We start from the raw sequence: 19,035 nt of genomic DNA on the forward strand, positions 1-19,035 counted from the left end.
TTGATTTGTTGATAACTTTTTTGGTTACTACATTTTTCCATATGTATGTTACTTCATAGTTTTGATGTCTTCACTATTATTCTACAATGTAGAAAATAGTTTTTAAAAATAAAGAAAAATCTTTGAAAGAGTAGGTGTATCCAAACTTTTGACTGGTACTATAGAGAGTGAGATATTTTTACGAATCAATACTTGGAGTCAAAATATCAATATAATATCATCCAAAATAATATTATGATATGTACCTGTATTGATATTTTACCCCATCACCACTATCTGGTGGTTAGGCTGTGTAGTGGGCAACTTGCACCTTCTCATGAAGGTGTAACAAACATGAGTGCTTATGGGAAGGAGTTGCCACAGACGCTTTGGCCTACATTATTTACTGAATATCTCTTAAAATAAGTAATTATTGTTGTTTGATTTGTTCACTGTGTGTTTGAAATGTAAGTGTTGTCTGTTTTGAAAGATTACTACTCCATGTAGCCTCATTTTGCCTAAATTCTTAAGAATCTAACCAAAGTCATGTCCTTTTCGTTATTCAGCATCCCTTTGCTGTCAGGGAAATATTGCTGTAAAATACAGAAAAAGCTAAAGAAACCAAAGTAATTAGCGGCTTGTCTGGTCCAGAGTGGGTTCTGTACAATTGGCACCAAGAGGGAGTGAGAGGGAGCAGCAAATTGCTGAGCCGCGGCCAACATGCCTGAATATTTAGCCTGGTTTCTCCAGCTCTTTATGCTGCCCTGCCAAGCAAAAATGCTGTAACTGCTCATTTGGTCGAAAAGGAGTTAATGTCATTTTTGCTACATTAAATACATGCTTAATCATGTGGACAAGTATCCTGCCTCTATTGTGTTTTGGAGAAAATGTGGGTCATGTTAACAGTAACTGTATAAAGTTACTGTGAAACCAAGGTAAATAAAAGCATTTTTTTTCTCAGATCCACGCTATGAGCAGTTACTGCCGTTTTGCTTGGTAGGGCAGTATATGGATGTCTCCATTCTGCTTACCTAACAGCCGTGACATAATTGATTTGGTGTCAGCTGCCTGGATTTAGAGAGCTGACCCATGGTGCACATCTAGACAGGCCAGCCGATTGAAGGCCTTTTTGAAATTAATTGCAGGATTGGTATACCGTCTGTTGTGTCCTAGGTGTGGGGAGAAAGTGATTGAATGCAAGGAGCTGTGGAGAGGTTGGGATTGAACGCCACCAGGGAGACGCCTCTAGTGAGGGCAGATAATGAGAGTTTAATGGATTTCTTTTGACATTACGACATGTTGATAACAATCTGTGGTCCATCGATTAGATTGGAACAGGTTCTTTGATTCCACTTTATAGACGCAGTACCATGCACTTGAGGTGTTCTTTGCATTGAGTGTATGAGTCTGTTTGCTGCAGCAGGCAATGAAATGCACAATAACACTCCTTCTCTCGCCACCATCTCTCCAGCGGGGAAAAGGGGAGGGGGTGAGCCAGGGAGGGAGAACAGTAGGCCTATATTTTGGGGATTTGTTCTTTCTTGGCCATGGTTACGGTTGGCAGGAGATCAAATAAAAGGATGCGCCTCTCACAGCTTTCACACACTGGTATCTCTTCCTTTTTGTTTCTCCTGACTATTCAGTCTCACACCATGGGGGTTTTTGAGAACAAAGTCTCTGAGAAGGGCAGATTGAACAGCCAATGCTGTACAAACATTAGTCTAGTCCTACTGTTCATTGTGATTGAAATTTGCAGCAAAGATAAATATTTGTTTCATATTATTTGTTTAGACTTGCTGTAAAAAAATATGTTTAGTCGTGGCTTTTGGTAATTCATGTTTTGCAAGTTGATATAGCCTAAACTTAAAGATGGAACACGTGCTCAGAACCTTCAACTAGTTCACCATTGGATTGAGATGTCAATTGGGTTATTTTCCACTCTGTAAATGTGCCCACAGTTGAGTATGGCATGTGGTTTGTGTATAAATATCTTCCCTGCAGATGGCGGGCACCATGGCAGAAAGGACCTCCATGGAAACTGGACAGTGTGTATGTGGATGAAGAAAACCTGCAAGATGTGTTTGTGTGTGCGGTCCCTGCAGTCAGTCTTCATCCACGACTGTCATAATGTCTCTTTTCTCTAGCCTATATGGTCAAATTCTTTGTCCATCCATGACAATGGGCTGTTTCTGTGTGGACAGACTGAGCTAAGGCTTACTGAGTTGAGTTATGTTCCACAACAGTAGAAAGGGTTATAGTTCAGAGTTTATTTTATGGAGGTCTGACCAGAGCCCAGGGAGCTGACTCATTAGAATAGTACATTATTTATTTCAGCTCTCTGTCGAAGTAAATTTACTAGAAGTATTTTCTATTTTGACCTGATTTATTATATATATTTTTTGATATAATAGCATGTTACAGAATGAAGACAAACACAATGCCATGATGCATCTAAGAAGAAACTACATTCTGTCTCTCCCGGCCTCACTTCCGCCTCCCTGTCACCCCATCGGCCTAATTTATGCTGTTGTTTTGGGAATTTGAAACCCCCCCTCCATCTGTAGCCACCACAGCAGTCAGCCTGTACTGGATTGTATAACGGGATTAGTGCTTGCATAAAAACATCCTGGTGGTCACGGGTCCTAAGGAAGTGTGTCGGGTGGGAGGGTCCCCACATGCAACGCTGCCATCCAAGGGTCTGGGGACCCGCTTGCAGCAGCCCTAATCCTCTTAGCCCCCCCCCTCTGTGCTGCGGCTGCCCCATCCTGCCCTGCCAGCTCTTGTGCCAGGCTCCATCTCTCAGATCAAAAATCAGATGATGCCAGTGGCCGTTAAGACCCACACAATCAGATGATGACAGTGGCCGTTAAGACCCACACAATCAGATGATGACAGTGGCCGTTAAGACCCACACAATCAGATGATGACAGTGGCCGTTAAGACCCACACAATCAGATGATGACAGTGGCCGTTAAGACCCACACAATCAGATGATGACAGTGGCCATTAAGACCCACACAATCAGATGATGCCAGTGGCCGTTAAGACCCACACAATCAGATGATGCCAGTGGCCGTTAAGACCCACACAATCAGATGATGACAGTGGCCGTTAAGACCCACACAATCAGATGATGACAGCCTCAACCAGATCCAAATGGGAAGATGATCATGACTATGATAGGCTTCAAAGTCGAGACATAACTGACATAATTGAACTGACATAAAGGACCTAAAAGTTGTCTTTGCAGGGTAGCAGAGAGGTTTAATGATGACCAATGGGCCTGACTAGGACCATCGCTGTGTACAGCTGCTCTGCTCATTTGCCAGTAGCTGGCAGACACAGAATGGGCTGTTGCGGACAGTGTGAGTGAGACCGGTTCTCCTCCACAACAGTTGCTTGTGTTGTGTGTGAGTGAGATAGCCTATGTTTGGCAGGCAGCCAGGAGGCAGGTGAGTGATTCTGGAAAATGAAGGGCAGAAGAAGGCTTGTTATGAACGCCCTGACGTAGAGTCTATCTATGATGCGCAGGTACTGATGATGATGTAGGTTAATGGAGCAGTATTAGCCACCCCCACCATTTAAATGGAAATGAAGTCCGGAGTCGGCACCACCACAGAGACACGGCTGAAGGAGACTGCTGCTTGAGACAACACAGAGGTTTAACAAGATTATGCAGGCAGGCAAGACAACGCACCTCGAATGACAACAGCCCACTTTGTTCAATTACACTGATATCATCAAAGCTAAACCAACCAATTGGAAACACTCACTAAGTCTGTTTTTAAGTGTAGCCTAAGCCTAATATTGGTGCAGGTGTAGGGAATAGCCTTGAATATGTATCACTAATCCATCCAGGGTTAGGTTATGAGTGGTTAATCATCGGTAATGACAGGTTTTTGACCACAGAGAATGAAGAGGTTTGAGTCATATGAAAGAGAGGATCAAGGACATCTGACAGCAGTAGTAATTACAGGCCCTTGTCCTGCCACAGGGGATGGTCGGTCGCTGAATCTGCTGAATCATTTTCTCAATCAAGGTAGTGGTTGGTTGTCCTCAAGCAAGGGGACATGAGTTGCAGTTTTTACAGTAGATTCCAAAAACCTCGCAACCTCTCCTTAAGAGACTGATTTTAGTCACAACAAGAAAATGTGGTATAAAGTTGATTGGTTACAGACACTGTTATAGAAAATGGATTGTAGCCTGTCAAGCTGTTGGGAAATTGGTGTTCTGACTAGTCCTGCTCCCTTCAATCACACCAACTATTGTTATCGACTACATTTTGTTTCACTGAATCATAGCTACAGTTTAGTCATTCTTTTACCACTGACAGTTTGCCTTTTCTCTTTTGACATCCTTACTTTTGTTTTGCATTTAGTTGTCACTCAGTTATAACAAGGTTTCAAATCTGTCACTGTGACTAATCATAAATCATCTGTTATCCTGGACTATGGGAAGAAAGGGTTGCTCTCATTTTATCACTGGAATGACCTAACATTTCATACGTGACCTATGTATTCACCAACTGGACTATAGGTTTGGCTGAGCTGAAAATTGTGACTTGTTGCGTTGTCACATTGACATGTGTTTTACTAACAGATTAGTTGTCATGCAGGTGCCAGAATTGACAGGGACACTTAAGACATGCCTGTCATTCCGATGAGATATAGTGGAAAAGAATGTTGACAGGCTTTATGATAGGGAGAAGTTTTAGACTCACCTGTAGAATTTTCAGGCACTGTAATATGTAACTTTATGTCACTGTAGGCCTAAGTATCATACCAAATCCCTTCATGTGGTAAGTGACTGTTTCCGTATGACTGATTAGGGAGGTTGGATGAGAAATACCCTTCTAGTTTCTACCCTCATAAGAAAGATGGGTCAAAATGTCCAGCATATCACCCTCTATAGACTTCTGCCTATGACGCAAATGCTGTTGGAATGTTCCCTCTTGAGTGTGGAATGCTGCATAGAGCTAATGCTATCTCAATGGCGTTTTGTCTTCCTCTGAGTCTTGTGGACCTCGCCTGTGTCCTACCGTAACTCCCAGAGGAATGCCATCCCTCTCTCTATGGGCTGTGTTTTGCCCCTAAAGGTCAACCCCTGGCCTGGTACGGATTCCTATCCAGCCGCTTGTATGGCCTACATGTCATCCTGCAGATAATCATTTGACTAACATGCAAATAAATGTAGCCCGGTAGGCAATATCTAGATCTGTTTAAAGCTTCATCCAACTCCTATGATGTTTGTTGTCATGCCTTATGTGTTTGCATGACAACAGAATATGACAGAGGAAAGGCTAAAGGGAATCTGCCTCTGTCTTTGAATTCTACTCCAGGGCTGCGTTCCGTGCAGAAAAAAAGGTGTGCACTGCGAAAAGTTTAATTAAATGGAAACAGTGTTGTCCTGAATGACCATTTGAAAAACTGGGAGGGGTTGGGTTGTGCACCGCTGCCCTTTTTTTAAATGTCACTCATTGCTTCAAGCCACACCCCGCCCATACCCTCCAAACGTTCCTCAAAGTCTTGTAGAAAAAAGCAGGAAGGGAAGCGCTGCAATGGTACGCAATAGTAGGTTTTTGTAGACAGAAGGTGCTCTTTGGTAAAAGGGGTAAATTGGTCATCAAAAAGAAACGCGGACCAGGGCACTCTTCATATAATTAATTAAAATGCCTTTTTGTATGGCATGTTCAAGGGAAACAAAGATGGAAAAACTCTGATGCATTTCAACTGCATGGACTTTGTCAGGGAGTACAAAGTCTGTTCATTAACATTTTGGGGAAAAGTGCCGTTAAGTACAAACCGTTACACAATGTAGCAAACGTTTAATCGAACTGAATGCACCCCAGTTGTTTGAGCTCAAACCTTCTGTTGTTTCTGTCTTTGAATTTTTCACCCATGATGCACCATCTTCTCAGCTACCCTCCTGGCTCAGCGGTGGTGGTTTACAGCAGCAGGCACTTATTAACCTGTGTTCTCGTATCTGTGCTCACTGACCCACACTGAAGATGGGATGGTCTGTGGTGTGAAGACTAATTGTGTGTTTATGCTTTCACTGTCTCCTCTCTGAGAGCTACTTATTTCTTAGAAAACCATATAGGCCCTCTGTTTCCTCAGCTGTTTGTCTATCTGCTCTAATGCTTTTCGTTTGGGACCATACACAAACACACACTATCAGCCTATGCCTTTTCTCCTCTCTATCAGCCTCTGCCTTTTCTCCTCTCTATCAACCTCTGTCTGGAGCACTCTCACAATCTGCCAGTTCCTCTCTTTCTATATCAAGAATTGTAACACCAATGTCTATCAAAGTACAGCCATTCCTCTCCCCTCCAGTAATGTGTATATTGGATGTCATGTTAGTTCAGTGATTTTTGGCTTGTTGAGATGTATTGTAGGCTTGGGCGGTATATTGTATATACCAGGGTTCCCCAACTGGCGTTCCCCAACTGGCGGTCATTTAAGAACAAATTATGATTTACAATGATGGCCTACCAAAAGGCAAAAAACCTCCTAGGGGGACAGGGGCTGGGATTAAAAAAAATATAGGACAAAACACACATCACGACAAGAGAGACAACACAACACTAGATATAGAGAGACCTAAGACAACAACACAGCATGGTAGCAGCACAACATGACAACAACATGGTAGCAACACAACATGGTAGCATGCACCAGGTGATCTAATTACAGTATAGAATTCATAACTAAATGTTTGCCAGCTAGATATCTTATAACTATTAAGTTAACTGTCTAAAAGGTGCTAAATGCTCTGCAGTTGTGCATTTGGTCTGCTAATTTAGTAGCTAGTTAGCTATCTAGTTAAGTGTTTAGCTAGCTTCTTCCAAAATCAAGCGTTCGCTTGGTAACAGCAGAGTATCCCCTTCTGGATCAAGAGCCTTGCTGTTTAATATTTGTTTTGTGCTTGCAGCAAAATATGAGTAGCATTTTTTGTTACTTGTGTACTTGTATTGTTTAGGGCAGAAACAGGACAAAATGTTCGCAATGCGCTCATTAGCATTTAGTTAGCATTCTCTATAAGGATTCCTTAGTACTTGTTAGCATTTTGTTATCATTCTGGTAAGTGACATTTTTGGGGCTTCTCCCACAGCCCGCCAGTGAGCTTCCTCTCACTACCATATTTGGTAGTGAGTGGAAATGCCAACCGGATGCTTCACATTTATACATCCAGTGAAATAACTGTCTCATTGTCCTATCTGTGGTACTAGTTTCCCAAAACAGTGGTTTGAGCCAGTCAAGTGTTTGTTTACAAAAAGCACAATGAGCAAAATGGGAGTTTTGTAAAGTGTCACTCCTGCAGCACAACTTAAGTGAGGTGATCAAGTTACACTTGTATTAAATGCACTTCTGTTTGCCAGCTATATCTTATAACTATTAAGTGAACTATCGAAGATGTGCCAAATAAATTATCTTCAGCTGGGTTTTGCTAACTTGCTATTGTTAGCAAGCTTCTTGGTAACAGCAGCAGAGACAATCCCCTCCTGGATTAAGAACCCTGCTGCTTAATATTTGTTTTGTGCGTGCTGCAAACAGCGTTTTGAGATACTTTATGAGCTGGTTATGAGCTGGGTTGTCTGCCCAACCCCTCTGAGTTCGTAGTAAATGTTTGCATGCGCTTGTTAGCATCTGCTATGAGAATTTCTTAGTACTTGTTAGCATTCTGATAAGTGACGTTTTTGGGGCTTTTTTTTACGTTTGAAAAATAATAAATAGCACCCCTTGTGTGCACCACCAGTAATACCGTGTATCCCGGGATGGGACAGTATGAAGGTATGGAAATCTGGATAACGCCCAACCCTAACGTATTGTGTCGAGAGGCAGGCCATTGATCCTTTCCCATTAGTAGGACTAGCTATTTCTTGTACTTTGTGAATCTTCCTAATCTATCCTTGTTCTCTCACTGCCTTTCTCCCCATTTTAGCAGCTGGGCGCTGCAGCCTCTATTCTCATCCGTTATTTATATAAAGAGCTAGAAGATGTTCTTGACCTTGTTGAGAAAGAACACTTGATAAGTGTGAAACATTTATTTGCCTTCCTTTGCAGAGCTCAGTTTCCTGCTTACCATTTTACAATGACATGATCTGTACTGAATAATGAGGGCGTGGATCCTTACGTGTGTGCATGGGTACATGTGTGTGTTTTGTCAGTACCTCAATACCACCTTTTGGAGCGAGGTAAAGGAACAGTACATCATATTCAGCCTGGTCCCAGACAGCCCACAAGGAGAGCCTCACGCTATTAGGGATCAGACTGACTAGGGAAAACAGCTTGTGAAGCTCCAGAAAACATCATACTGTATGTGGATGATTTCCTATATAAGGGACATTTGGAAAAATATCAACAGTATTCCTTTGTCTGTGTTGTCAGGTTCCCTTAGCGAGGAGGAGCTACAGTATTATTTATTTTGGTCTGCTGGTGATGCCGCATCAATCCTTTTATGTTTTCATTTCCGTTAACATTTGAATGTTCCCTACCTTTCCCACAGATAGTTCCCCACCTGCTTCTCCCTCTTTGTCCCTATGCTTCAGCACACCTCTCTGAGTGGCGTGGCTGTGCATGTGCTCTGCTCAGCAGTGGAATGATCTGCTGTGCTGTGCTCTTCCCCACAGAACCACACACAGTGTGAGAGAATGACACAAATCCTTTACCAAGGCCAAGCTCTCTAATTACGCCTGCTCTTCTGGGGAGAGAACAGACAATATTAACCATCTGTTAACATCCTACCCTCTTAGAACCCAGCCTGTTTTCATCCATTTCACCATCTTTGTGCTCAAACATGTTCACTCATCCGTAATCCTGTTTTTATGGTATTATGTCTTGGTTGTCGTCAATTAAGTGGAAACCAACAGATCTATCATTGTAACTGGGATATAGAGGAGAGGAGATGAAGTGCTTTATTTAAAATCTAATTTTATTGGTCGAATACACATTTAGCAGATGTAATTGTGGGTGTAGCGAAATGCTTGTGTTCCTTGCTCCATCAGTGCAGTAATATCTAACAATACACACAAATCTAAAAAGTTCAATAATGAAATATTATATATATATATATACAGTGCCTTCGGAAAGTATTCAGACCCCTTGACTTTTTCCACATTTTGTAACGGTTACAGCCTTCTGTTTTTTCCTCATTAATCTACACACAATACCCCATAATGACAAAGCAAAAACAGGTTTAGAAATGTTTGCTAATTTATTAAAAAAAAACTGATATCACTTACACACGTATTCAGCCCGAGTCATAGTGGGTATGACGCTACAAGCTTGACACACCTGTATTTGTGGAGTTTCTCCCATTCTTCTCTGCAGATCCTCTCAAGCTCTGTCAGGTTAGATGGGGAGTGTTGTGGCACAGCTATTTTCAGGTCTCTCCAGAGATGTTCGATCGGGTTCAAGTCCGGGTTCTGGCTGGGCCACTTAAGGACATTAAGAGACTTGTCCCGATGCCACTCCTGCATTGTCTTTGCTGTGTGCTTAGAGTCGTTGTCCTGTTGGAAGGTGAACCTTCGCCCCAGTCTGAGGTCCTGAGCGCTTTGGAGCAGGATTTCATCAAGGATTTCTCTCTACTTTGCTCCGTTCATCTTTGCCTTGATCCTGACAAGTCTCCCAGTCCCTGTTCCCAGTCCCTGCTGCTGCCACCACCATGCTTCAACATAGGGATGGCGCCAGGTTTCCTCCATACGTGACGCTTGGCATTCAGGCCAAAGAGTTCAATCTTGGTTTCATCAGACCAGAGAATCTTGTTTCTCATGATCTGAGAGTCTTCAGGTGCCTTTTGGCAAACACCAAGCGGGCTGTCATGTGCCGTTTACTGATGAGTTGCTTCCGTCTGGCCACTATGCCATAAAGGCCTGATTGGTGGAGTGCTGCAGAGATGGTTGTCCTTCTGGAAGGTTCTTACATCTCCACAGAGAAACTCTAGAGCCCTGTCAGAGTGACCATCAGGTTCTTGGTCAACTCCCTGACCAAGGCCCTTCTCCCCCGACTGCTCGGTTTCGCCAGGCGGCAAGCTCTAGGAAGAGTTTTGGTGGTTCCAAACTTCCATTTAAGAATGATTGAGGCCACTATGTTCTTGGGGACCTTCAATGCTGCAGACATTTTTTGGTACCCTTCCCCAGATCTGTGCCTCGACACAATCCTGTCTCAGAGCTCTACGGACAATTCCTTCGACCTCATGGCTTGGTTTTTGCTCTGACATGCACTGTTAACTGTGCCTTTCCAAATCATGTCCAATAAATTGGATTTCCCACAGGTGGAATCAAGTTGTAGAAACATCTCAAGGATGATCAATGGAAACAGAATGCCCCTGAGCTCAATTTCAAGTCTAATAACAAAGGATCTGAAATACATGCCAAGAGTGTGCAAAGCTGTCATCAAGGCAAAGGGTGGCTACTTTGAAGCATCTGAAATGTAAAATATATTTTGATTTGTTTAACACCAATCTCAACTTCAACAGTGAAGAGGCGACTCCGGGATGCTGACCTTCTAGGCAGAGTTGCAAAAAAAAAGCCATATCTCAGACGGGCCAATACAAATAAAAGATAGGCAAAAGAACACAGACACTGAACAGAGGAACTCTGCCTAGAAGACCACCATCCCGGAGTTGCCTCTTCACTGTTGACGTTGAGACTGGTGTTTTGCGGGTACTATTTAATGAAGCTGCCAGTTGAGGATTTGTGAGGTGTCTGTTTCTCAAACTAGATACTCTAATGTACTTGTGCTCTTGCTCAGTTGTGCACCGGGGCCTCCCACTCCTCGTTCTATTCTGGTTAGAAACAGTTTGCGCTGTTCTGTGAAGGGAGTAGTACACAGCGTTGTACGAGATCTTCAGTTTCTTGGCAATTTCTCACATGGAATAGCCATAATTTCTCAGAACAATAATAGGCTGATGAGTTTCAGAGGAAAGTTCTTTGTTTCTGGCCATTTTGAGTCTGTAATAAACCCACAAATGCTGATGCTCCAGCTACTCAACTAGTTTAAAGAAGACCAGTTTTATTGCTTCTTTAAGCAGAACAGTTTTCAGCTGTGCTAACATAATTGCAAAACGGTTTTCTAATGATCAATTAGCCTTTTAAAATGATCGACTTGGATTAGCTAACACAACATGCCATTGGAACACAGGAGTGATGGTTGCTGATAATGGGCCTGTGTACACCTATGTAGATATTCCATTAAAAATCAGCCGTTTCCAGCTTACAATAGTCACTTACAACATTAACAATGTCTACACTGTATTTCTGATCAATTTGATGTTATTATAATGGGGGAAAAAATAAATCAAGGACATTTCTAAGTGATCCCAAACCGTGCACCTGGCAACCTTGGTTAGCGCGCACTGCGCCCGGCCTTCCTCAGGAGTCGCTGGTGCGCGATGAGACAAGAATATCCCTACCGGCCTAACCCGGGCGACGCCAGGTCAATTGTGCGTCGTCCCACGGACCTCCCGGTCGCGGCCGGTTACAACAGAGCCTGGGCGCGAACCCAGAGTCTCTTGTGGCACAGCTTAACCACTGCGCCACCCGGGAGGCCCGTGATCCCAAACTTTTGAACGGTTATGTGTGTGTGTGTGTGTGTGTGTGTGTATATATATATATATATTTTTGTTGTTATTTTGTTGTTTTCTATGTAGGCTCAAAATCAAAAGTAACAGTCAGTATCTGGTGTGGCCACCAGCTGCATTAAGTAGTGCAGTGCATCTCCTCCTCATGGACTGCACCAGATTTGCCATTTCTTTCTATGAGATGTTACCCCACTCTTCCATCAAGGCATCTGCAAGTTCCCAGACATTTCTGGGAGGAATGGCCCTAGCCCTCACCCTCCGATCCAACACGTCCCAGACATGATCTGGGCTCTTCGCTGGACATGGCAGAACACTGACATTCCGGTCTTGCAGGAATTCACACACTGAACGAGCAGTATGGCTGGTGGCATTGTCATGCTGGAGGGTCATGTCAGGATGAGCCTGCAGGTAGGGTACCACATGAGGGAGGAGGATGTCTTCTCTGTAACGCACAGCGTTGAGATTGCCTGCAATGACAATAAGCTCAGTCCAATGATGCTGTGACACACCGCCCCAGACCATGACGGACCCTCCACCTCCAAATCGATCCCGCTCCAGAGTACAGGCCTCGGTGTAACACTCATTCCTTCGACGATAAACGCGAATACGACCATCACCCCTAATGAGACAAAACCGCGGCACATCAGTGAAGAGCACTTTTTGCCAGTCCTGTCTGGTCCAGCGATGGTGGGTTTGTGCCCATAAGCGACGTTGTTGCCCGTGATGTCTGGCGAGGACCTGCCTTACAACAGGCCTACAAGCCCTCAGTCCAGCCTCACTCAGCCTATTGCGGACAGTTTGAGCACTGATGGAGGGATTGTGCGTTCCTGGTGTAAGTCAGGCAGTTGTTGTTTCCATCCTATACCTGTCCCGCAGTTGTGATGTTCGGATGTACCAATCCTGTGCAGGTGTTGTTACACGTGGTCTGCCACTGCGAGGACGATCAGCTGTTTGTCCTGTCTCCCTGTAGTGCTGTCTTAGGAATCTCACAGTACGGACATTGCAATTTAATGTTCTGGCCACATCTGCAGTCCTCATTCCTCCTTGCAGCATGCCTAAGGCACGTTCACGCAGATGAGCAGGGACCCCGGGCATCTTTCTTTTGGTGTTTTTCTTTTGGACCTTAATTGCCTACCAAAGCTGTTAGCTGTTAAGCTGTTAACGACCGTTCCACAGGTGCATGTTCATTAATTATTATGGTTCATTGAACAAGCATGGGAAACAGTGTTTAAACCCTTTACAATGAAGATCTGTGAAGTTATTTGGATTTTTACGAATTATTTTTGAAAGGCAGGGTCCTGAAAAGGGGTGTTTCTTTTTATATTAGGGTGGATACGTGCGTCTTGTTTGGTAAGATGCTTCACCGGGTGGGAGGAAGTTCAACAGTTTTTTGTTTTATTTTTTCTCTTATGTCAGGTTCAGTCTTCCATTTCCATTTAAAAGGCTTCACTCATTTCCTCTTTTTCCAAAGGAGGACTCAACCTCATTTAATAGGGTAGTCTGCTGGGAGTATACTTATGTCTTCTAGTTTGAACTTTAAAGGTTTGAACCAGCCAGTCAAACATAGTAGAGTACTTAATCTTCAACATCTGAGGACACAGATTGCTTTTTTACAAGAGACCCACCTGAGGGTTTTACATCACTTTAGATTGCGAAAAGGCTGGGTAGACGAACTTTATCACTCCACTTTTCAAAATAAATCGAGGGGAGCTGCAATTCTGATACACAAATCAGTGCCCTTTGTTTCTTCCAATGTTATTTCAGATGCCAATGGCAGATATATTTAATACACCATTGATCCTTGCCAATATCTCTGTACCAAATTGGGATGACAAAAAAAAAATGCCTTTGTCTTCACTTCCAGGTTTGACCTCACAGTTATTAATCTTGGGAGGCTGGCTTAATCCTACTTTGGATCATTCCGCCAACAACAATTTTCCATTACAGACCCCTGACTTTTTTTCAATCCAACTAGTAGGGAATATTCATTTTCCCCCTTGTCCATCACACTTATACCCGCATTGACTACTTCTTCTTGGACAACAGACTTCTTTCCTCTGTACGCTCATACAATTCCATTGTCATATCTGATCACGCCCCTCTGACTTTAGAGCTATTAATTGGTGGTGGGACTGAGCCTTGTGTACCTTGGCATTTTAATACGATTGCTGTCTGAAAGTTTTGTCAACTTTCTGACTACTCAGATTTATGTTTTTATAGCTACTAATGACACCCCCAACGTTTTACATCTGTTCTGTGGGAAACTTAAGGCCTACATTAGAGGTCAAATAATTTCCTACACTAGATTTGAAAGAAAAAATAAGAAAAAGAGACTCTCTTAGACAGTACTTCACCATCCCCAAATGTGTACAGGGATTGACTCTCTTTACAAGCTGAATTCAATACCTTGTCAACAGGCCAAATTGAGGAACTGCTGCTTAAGTTGTGACATACTCATTGTGAGTATGCTGAAAAGGCAAGTAAGTTGCTTTCTCATCAACTTCGCCAGTCTTCCTCTGCTCAACAAATGTCTCAAATTCTAACACCTACAGGTGCAACAATGGATCCCCAGCTAATAAATAACATGTTTAAGGACTTCTATGCCTCTTTATACACTTCAGAACAGTCTGCTGACCCCTCTGCTCTTTTTTTAATAGTCTAACTGTCCCAATAATTGATTCAGTCTTCAAGCTTCAATTAGAGGTACCTATCACCATGGAAGAGATTTCAGAGACGACACGTGCAATGTAAGGTGGTAAATGTCCCGGGCCAGATGGGTACCCAATAGACTTTTATAAGAAGTTACTATACACTTGCATCTGTCAGAACGAATAACACCCACTCAGACTGTTTCCCTCTCTCCAGAGGCACTTGACAGGGGTGTCCAATGTCTCCCTTGCTTTTTGCCATCACCATCGAGCCCCTCGCAATTGCATTTAGATCCAACCCACATAAAACAGGAGTGTTCAGAGGTGACATCAAACAAAGGGTCTCACTTTATGCTGATGACTTGCTTAGTCAAAACAGTGAGACAAAAAAATCCAACTTGTATCCGTAAAGTTCATAGAAACATGTCAAGCGATGTTTATATTCAATCCTCAGGTTGTTTTTTAGCCTAAATGATCTATAATATTTAAACCGGACAATAACGTCGTCAATATAAAAGGTAAACAAAAAATGCACATGCGCCTGAAAAAGCTCTGCGACACGTTAGGGTCCACTCGTTCAGACTGGTCTTACTCCTTCATTTATAAGAATACAAGCCTGAAACGATTTCTAAAGACTGTTGACATCTAGTGGAAGGCATAGGAACTGCAAATGGAGTCCTAAGTCAATGGATACTGTAATGGCATTGAATAGAAAACAACAAAACCAACAAAAAAACCTACTTCCTGAATGGATTTTTCTCAGGTTTTCGCCTGCTAAATCAGTTCTGTTATACTCACAGACACTATTTTAACAGTTTTGGAAACTTTAGTGTTTTCTATCCAAATCTACCAGTTATATGCATATCATATCTTCTGGGCCCGAGTAGCAGGCCGTTGAATTTGGGCATGCTTTTCATCCAAAATTCCGAATGCTGCCCCCTACCCTAGAGAGGTTAATGTATTTGGCCTAGACGCTGGTTACAAGTTAAATCTGAATAAGAGCGAGCTTTTACTTTTAAATGCGGCAGCTTGTAAAACTACCCATTGCCTTACAGAGTAGTTCTCAACAACATACTTGGGGGTACATGTCACAAACAAATCTGATCATTTTTAAGGCTAATTTTACTCTGGTGGAGAAAGATTTTAAACCATGGTCACTACTCCCCCTATCATTAGCTGGTCTACCTCTTTCAAAACCTATTTTTATTCCAGAATATTTTTTCTGCAAACTAGGGATGTGTGGGATAATCTCACACTTCATCTGTAATAATAAAAATCCAAGGATCCGCTAGGTGTTCCTGCAAAGGCCTAACTAAACTCTTAGGGGGCATGGCCCTACCTAATTTCCAGTTCTATTATTGGGCTGCCAACGTCCATGTAATTCAGTACTGGATCTGTGCAGATACCCCACATATCATTCCAAGATATAATCTTCCTCATGTATGCCATCCTCACTGGCTGCTTTGGCACATTCCCCTATTCATTCTACTACTTCAAGTTATACCAAAAACATTTTAGTAAAAACCACTTTCAAGATCTGGAATCAGTTTAGACGTCACTTTGGTTTGCAAACCTATTCATTAAGGGCCCCTCTACTCAGAAATCACGTTTTCCATCCAACGCTAGTAGATGGAGCCTTCTCCATGTGGTTCAGCCTTGGCATCAAATCATTCAATAATTTGTATATTGACGGCACGTTTGCATCGTTCCAACAAATCTCAGCTAAATTCCACCTTCTGAATAATAATTTCTTTAGATATCTACAAGTGAGCACCTTTGTTCGTGACATGACCACCCAATTCCCCACTCTTTCTGTGGGCCCTCCCACTGATGCATTTTTCACACCTTCCCCAACAGTAAAAGGCATTATTGCTTATATCTATGATGAAATGTACTCTCTTCACAATCCTTCATTCGCAGCTATTAACACTTTATGGGAACAGGATCTAGGTGATGAGTTTGCTGATGACACATGGGAAGATATTCTATACCGTGTCCACTCCTCTTCTATTTGTGCCAAACAGGGTTTGATCCAATGCAAAATGTTACACCGCACTCACTGGACTGAATGCAGACTTTCTAAGATCTATCCTGATGTCCACCCTGTTTGCGACAGGTGTTGGCAAGCTGCTGCTTCATTAATACATGTTTTGGTCCTAGCATTTGTGAGTTTGTTGGCAGGAAGGTTGATTTTACTTATATGGAATATGCCCTCTCCTCCCTCTCATTTTGTGTGGATTAAAGATATCTTACACTTTAGTAAATTGGAGAAGATAAAATTGACCCTACGGGATTCTTCTGTCAAATTCTACTGAATGTGGCAACCTTTCTTTACCTATGTAGAGACACTGCAATTTCCCTCTACTCTACAGTAAACTGCCTACCTAAGAGTTATTTAATTGATCTACCTTTGTGAGTGTTTAATATTAGCCTGTATTATTATTATTATCATTATTATTATTATTTTTCTATCTCTGCAGAGGACGGACCCTCAGCTCCTGGCCCAGTTCTACTATGCTGATGAGGAGCTTAACCAAGTGGCCACAGAACTGGACAGCCTGGATGGCAGGAAAGACCCTCAGAGGTGTACTCTGCTGGTCAACCAGTTCAGATCCTGTCAGGTAAGAATCGAAAGGTACTGACACTGGTTGATTTGAATACCCTCGGATTAGGGCCACAATTCTATAGCAAGTCTTTTATAGTTTAGCTTCGCTATGTTTCCAATTTCTTTGACTTAAAACTCCATCAATTAATACAAATCCTTCAGACATTTTATGAGGTAATTTTATAACCCTTTTTGACATCGAGCACTTAAGTAATCCACCATGCCAAGCAAAGTGAGTGATAGTTCAAGTATTGAAGTTTCCAGCAGATTCTGTTAAAGCGACATGCTTTTGAGTTAAGAGGATCATTATTTTTTACTCCTAAGTGGAGTTTGAACTGCAAAATGGCTGATATTGGTTGGCTAATATGGTAGCGGTTATATGATTGGATGGGCCCTTAAATCAAGCCAGCTCACAGTGACAAGGTGAGATAAGGAGTCACTCGGGGTGGAAGCAGTTGATTCTCATGTCACATTTTGTTGTTGTTTTGATAGCCTTTATCAGGTTGTGAGTAGGTTGTGTTGCTGTTATCTAGGTCAGGACTGAAGCCTTGAATGAGTGACTTCTTTGGAAGGCTTTTATCTAGAGATAGGCTATCATGACACCTGGTTTGATGTTTTCAGGCAGTATGGGGTCAGAGTGAATGGTTGAATGTCAGGTTGTTGTTGTATGACTTGATATGTCAATGTTATGTAGATCCACTATAGGATATTAACCTGCTTGCCAGGAGCTTAAGCTTATCTGCCTCACAAACGTACTGTATTTGTCTCTGTCTGAGACCTGTCACATGACCAATGGTAGGCCATTGTGTCATTTTGGAGTCGGGGGACTTTGACATTTATATACCATTCATCCTCCATATATGCGGTGAGGGTTAGGTGATGCGTGTGGGGTCGGGACTGTGTGAGTTGAAGGCTGCCATGCTGCTGCCTGCTGGTGTGATGTTCAGGGGGGCAGACTGAGAGATCGTTAGCAGGCCCACCACCATAAATGAGCCTAGTGCACCCAGGGCCCCGAGGGGGGGAAGCTCCTAATAAGGTCACTGCTTGAACCCCAACTGCTTTTCCTCTCCTATTTTTCTCTCTCTCCATCGCTCCCACCCACCTCCTCGCTCCCTTTCCCCATTCCATGCTCTCATTGTCCCTCCTCTCTTTTTCTTTCGCTCGCTTCATTGTCACCTTAAAGATGCACTATGCAGAAATCGCTAGCAATCGCTCGCAATAGTTTGCCTAATTTCACGTAGAACAGATATACCGCTTCTTAGACTTAGTTTCAATGAGTGACAGATCTATAACACACACTTCTATTTGGTCGGAACACCCAAATAGTTTCCTATTGCAGCTTTAAATTGACCACGCCCTGCTGTGGTCTGTATGTTAGTTTTGCATTGTGATGTGCTTCGTAAACTGAAAGAAAGGCTTTTAGCTGACTGACTGCAGGACATGTTCAGCAACTGAGAATTATAATTCCTGGTTTGGCTCTTTCCATATCTCCCCTAAAGGAGTCAGTGTTTTGCTTACACACTCAGTTATGGGAAACATGACTTTCACTTTTAATATATTTGGTATACTTTTAAATCCCATGATTAGAAAATTATTTTGGTGTAGGCTATCTTGTGAAGACAAAACACAATGTTACCAGCATGCTTTCATAATACCCTGTACACCTGAGACGTCCAGAATGGAAGGCAAGTGGTCTGAGCAAAGCAAAACCTAGAGGGTAGGAGTGTAGAGAGTGCAAGCTCTCTATTCTGCAGCTACTCTAGGTATCATCCCAATGTCATGTTCTGTGATGAGGGCTGATAGTGGTCAAGATTAGCCCTTGCTGTAGTGTACCACACATGGCCAAGACATACGTAGTACTGCACTGCAATAAAGGAGTCGGTGGTTAAGCTTTTTATTCTTTCTCCTTGAGGGCAGCAGAGACTCACTGATGTTCCTGACCAGATTACAGCAGCACACAGAGTGAGAGTGTCTAGGCGTGAAAGGCTCATTGTATCTCATTGTTATAACTGTTGTACATGCCAGCGCTACACAAGCTGTTGATTAGCTCTCGCTGTGTGTGCCAGTGTGTGTGCACCGCTGCAATTATGGGATTTAGTTTAGTGTTTTTTATTGAGGGGGAATTAAGATGTGACTGAGGGCTATAATGGGCCGTTCTGGACATGGGCCTGTAATTGTTTTCAGCCTGTTTCCTGTTTAAAGGGATTCTCCGGCACAGTTGGA

At 42.8% G+C, this 19,035-nt stretch overlaps 1 protein-coding gene across 3 annotated transcripts in view; it reads left to right on the forward strand.

Annotated features, from left to right (window-relative positions):
* The window catches only part of zfyve28 (zinc finger, FYVE domain containing 28), a 63,756-nt gene that overhangs the window by 15,046 nt on the left and 29,675 nt on the right, over positions 1-19,035 (forward strand). For all 3 annotated transcript variants that reach the window (XM_021584939.2, XM_021584941.2, XM_021584942.2), the window contains exon 2: positions 16,688-16,828. In XM_021584939.2, coding sequence (XP_021440614.1) covers positions 16,688-16,828 — 141 coding nt within the window. The remainder of the gene's footprint in view (positions 1-16,687; positions 16,829-19,035) is intronic.

Source organism: Oncorhynchus mykiss, chromosome 25, assembly GCF_013265735.2.
Source record: "Oncorhynchus mykiss isolate Arlee chromosome 25, USDA_OmykA_1.1, whole genome shotgun sequence".
Taxonomy (NCBI): Eukaryota; Metazoa; Chordata; class Actinopteri; order Salmoniformes; family Salmonidae; genus Oncorhynchus; species Oncorhynchus mykiss.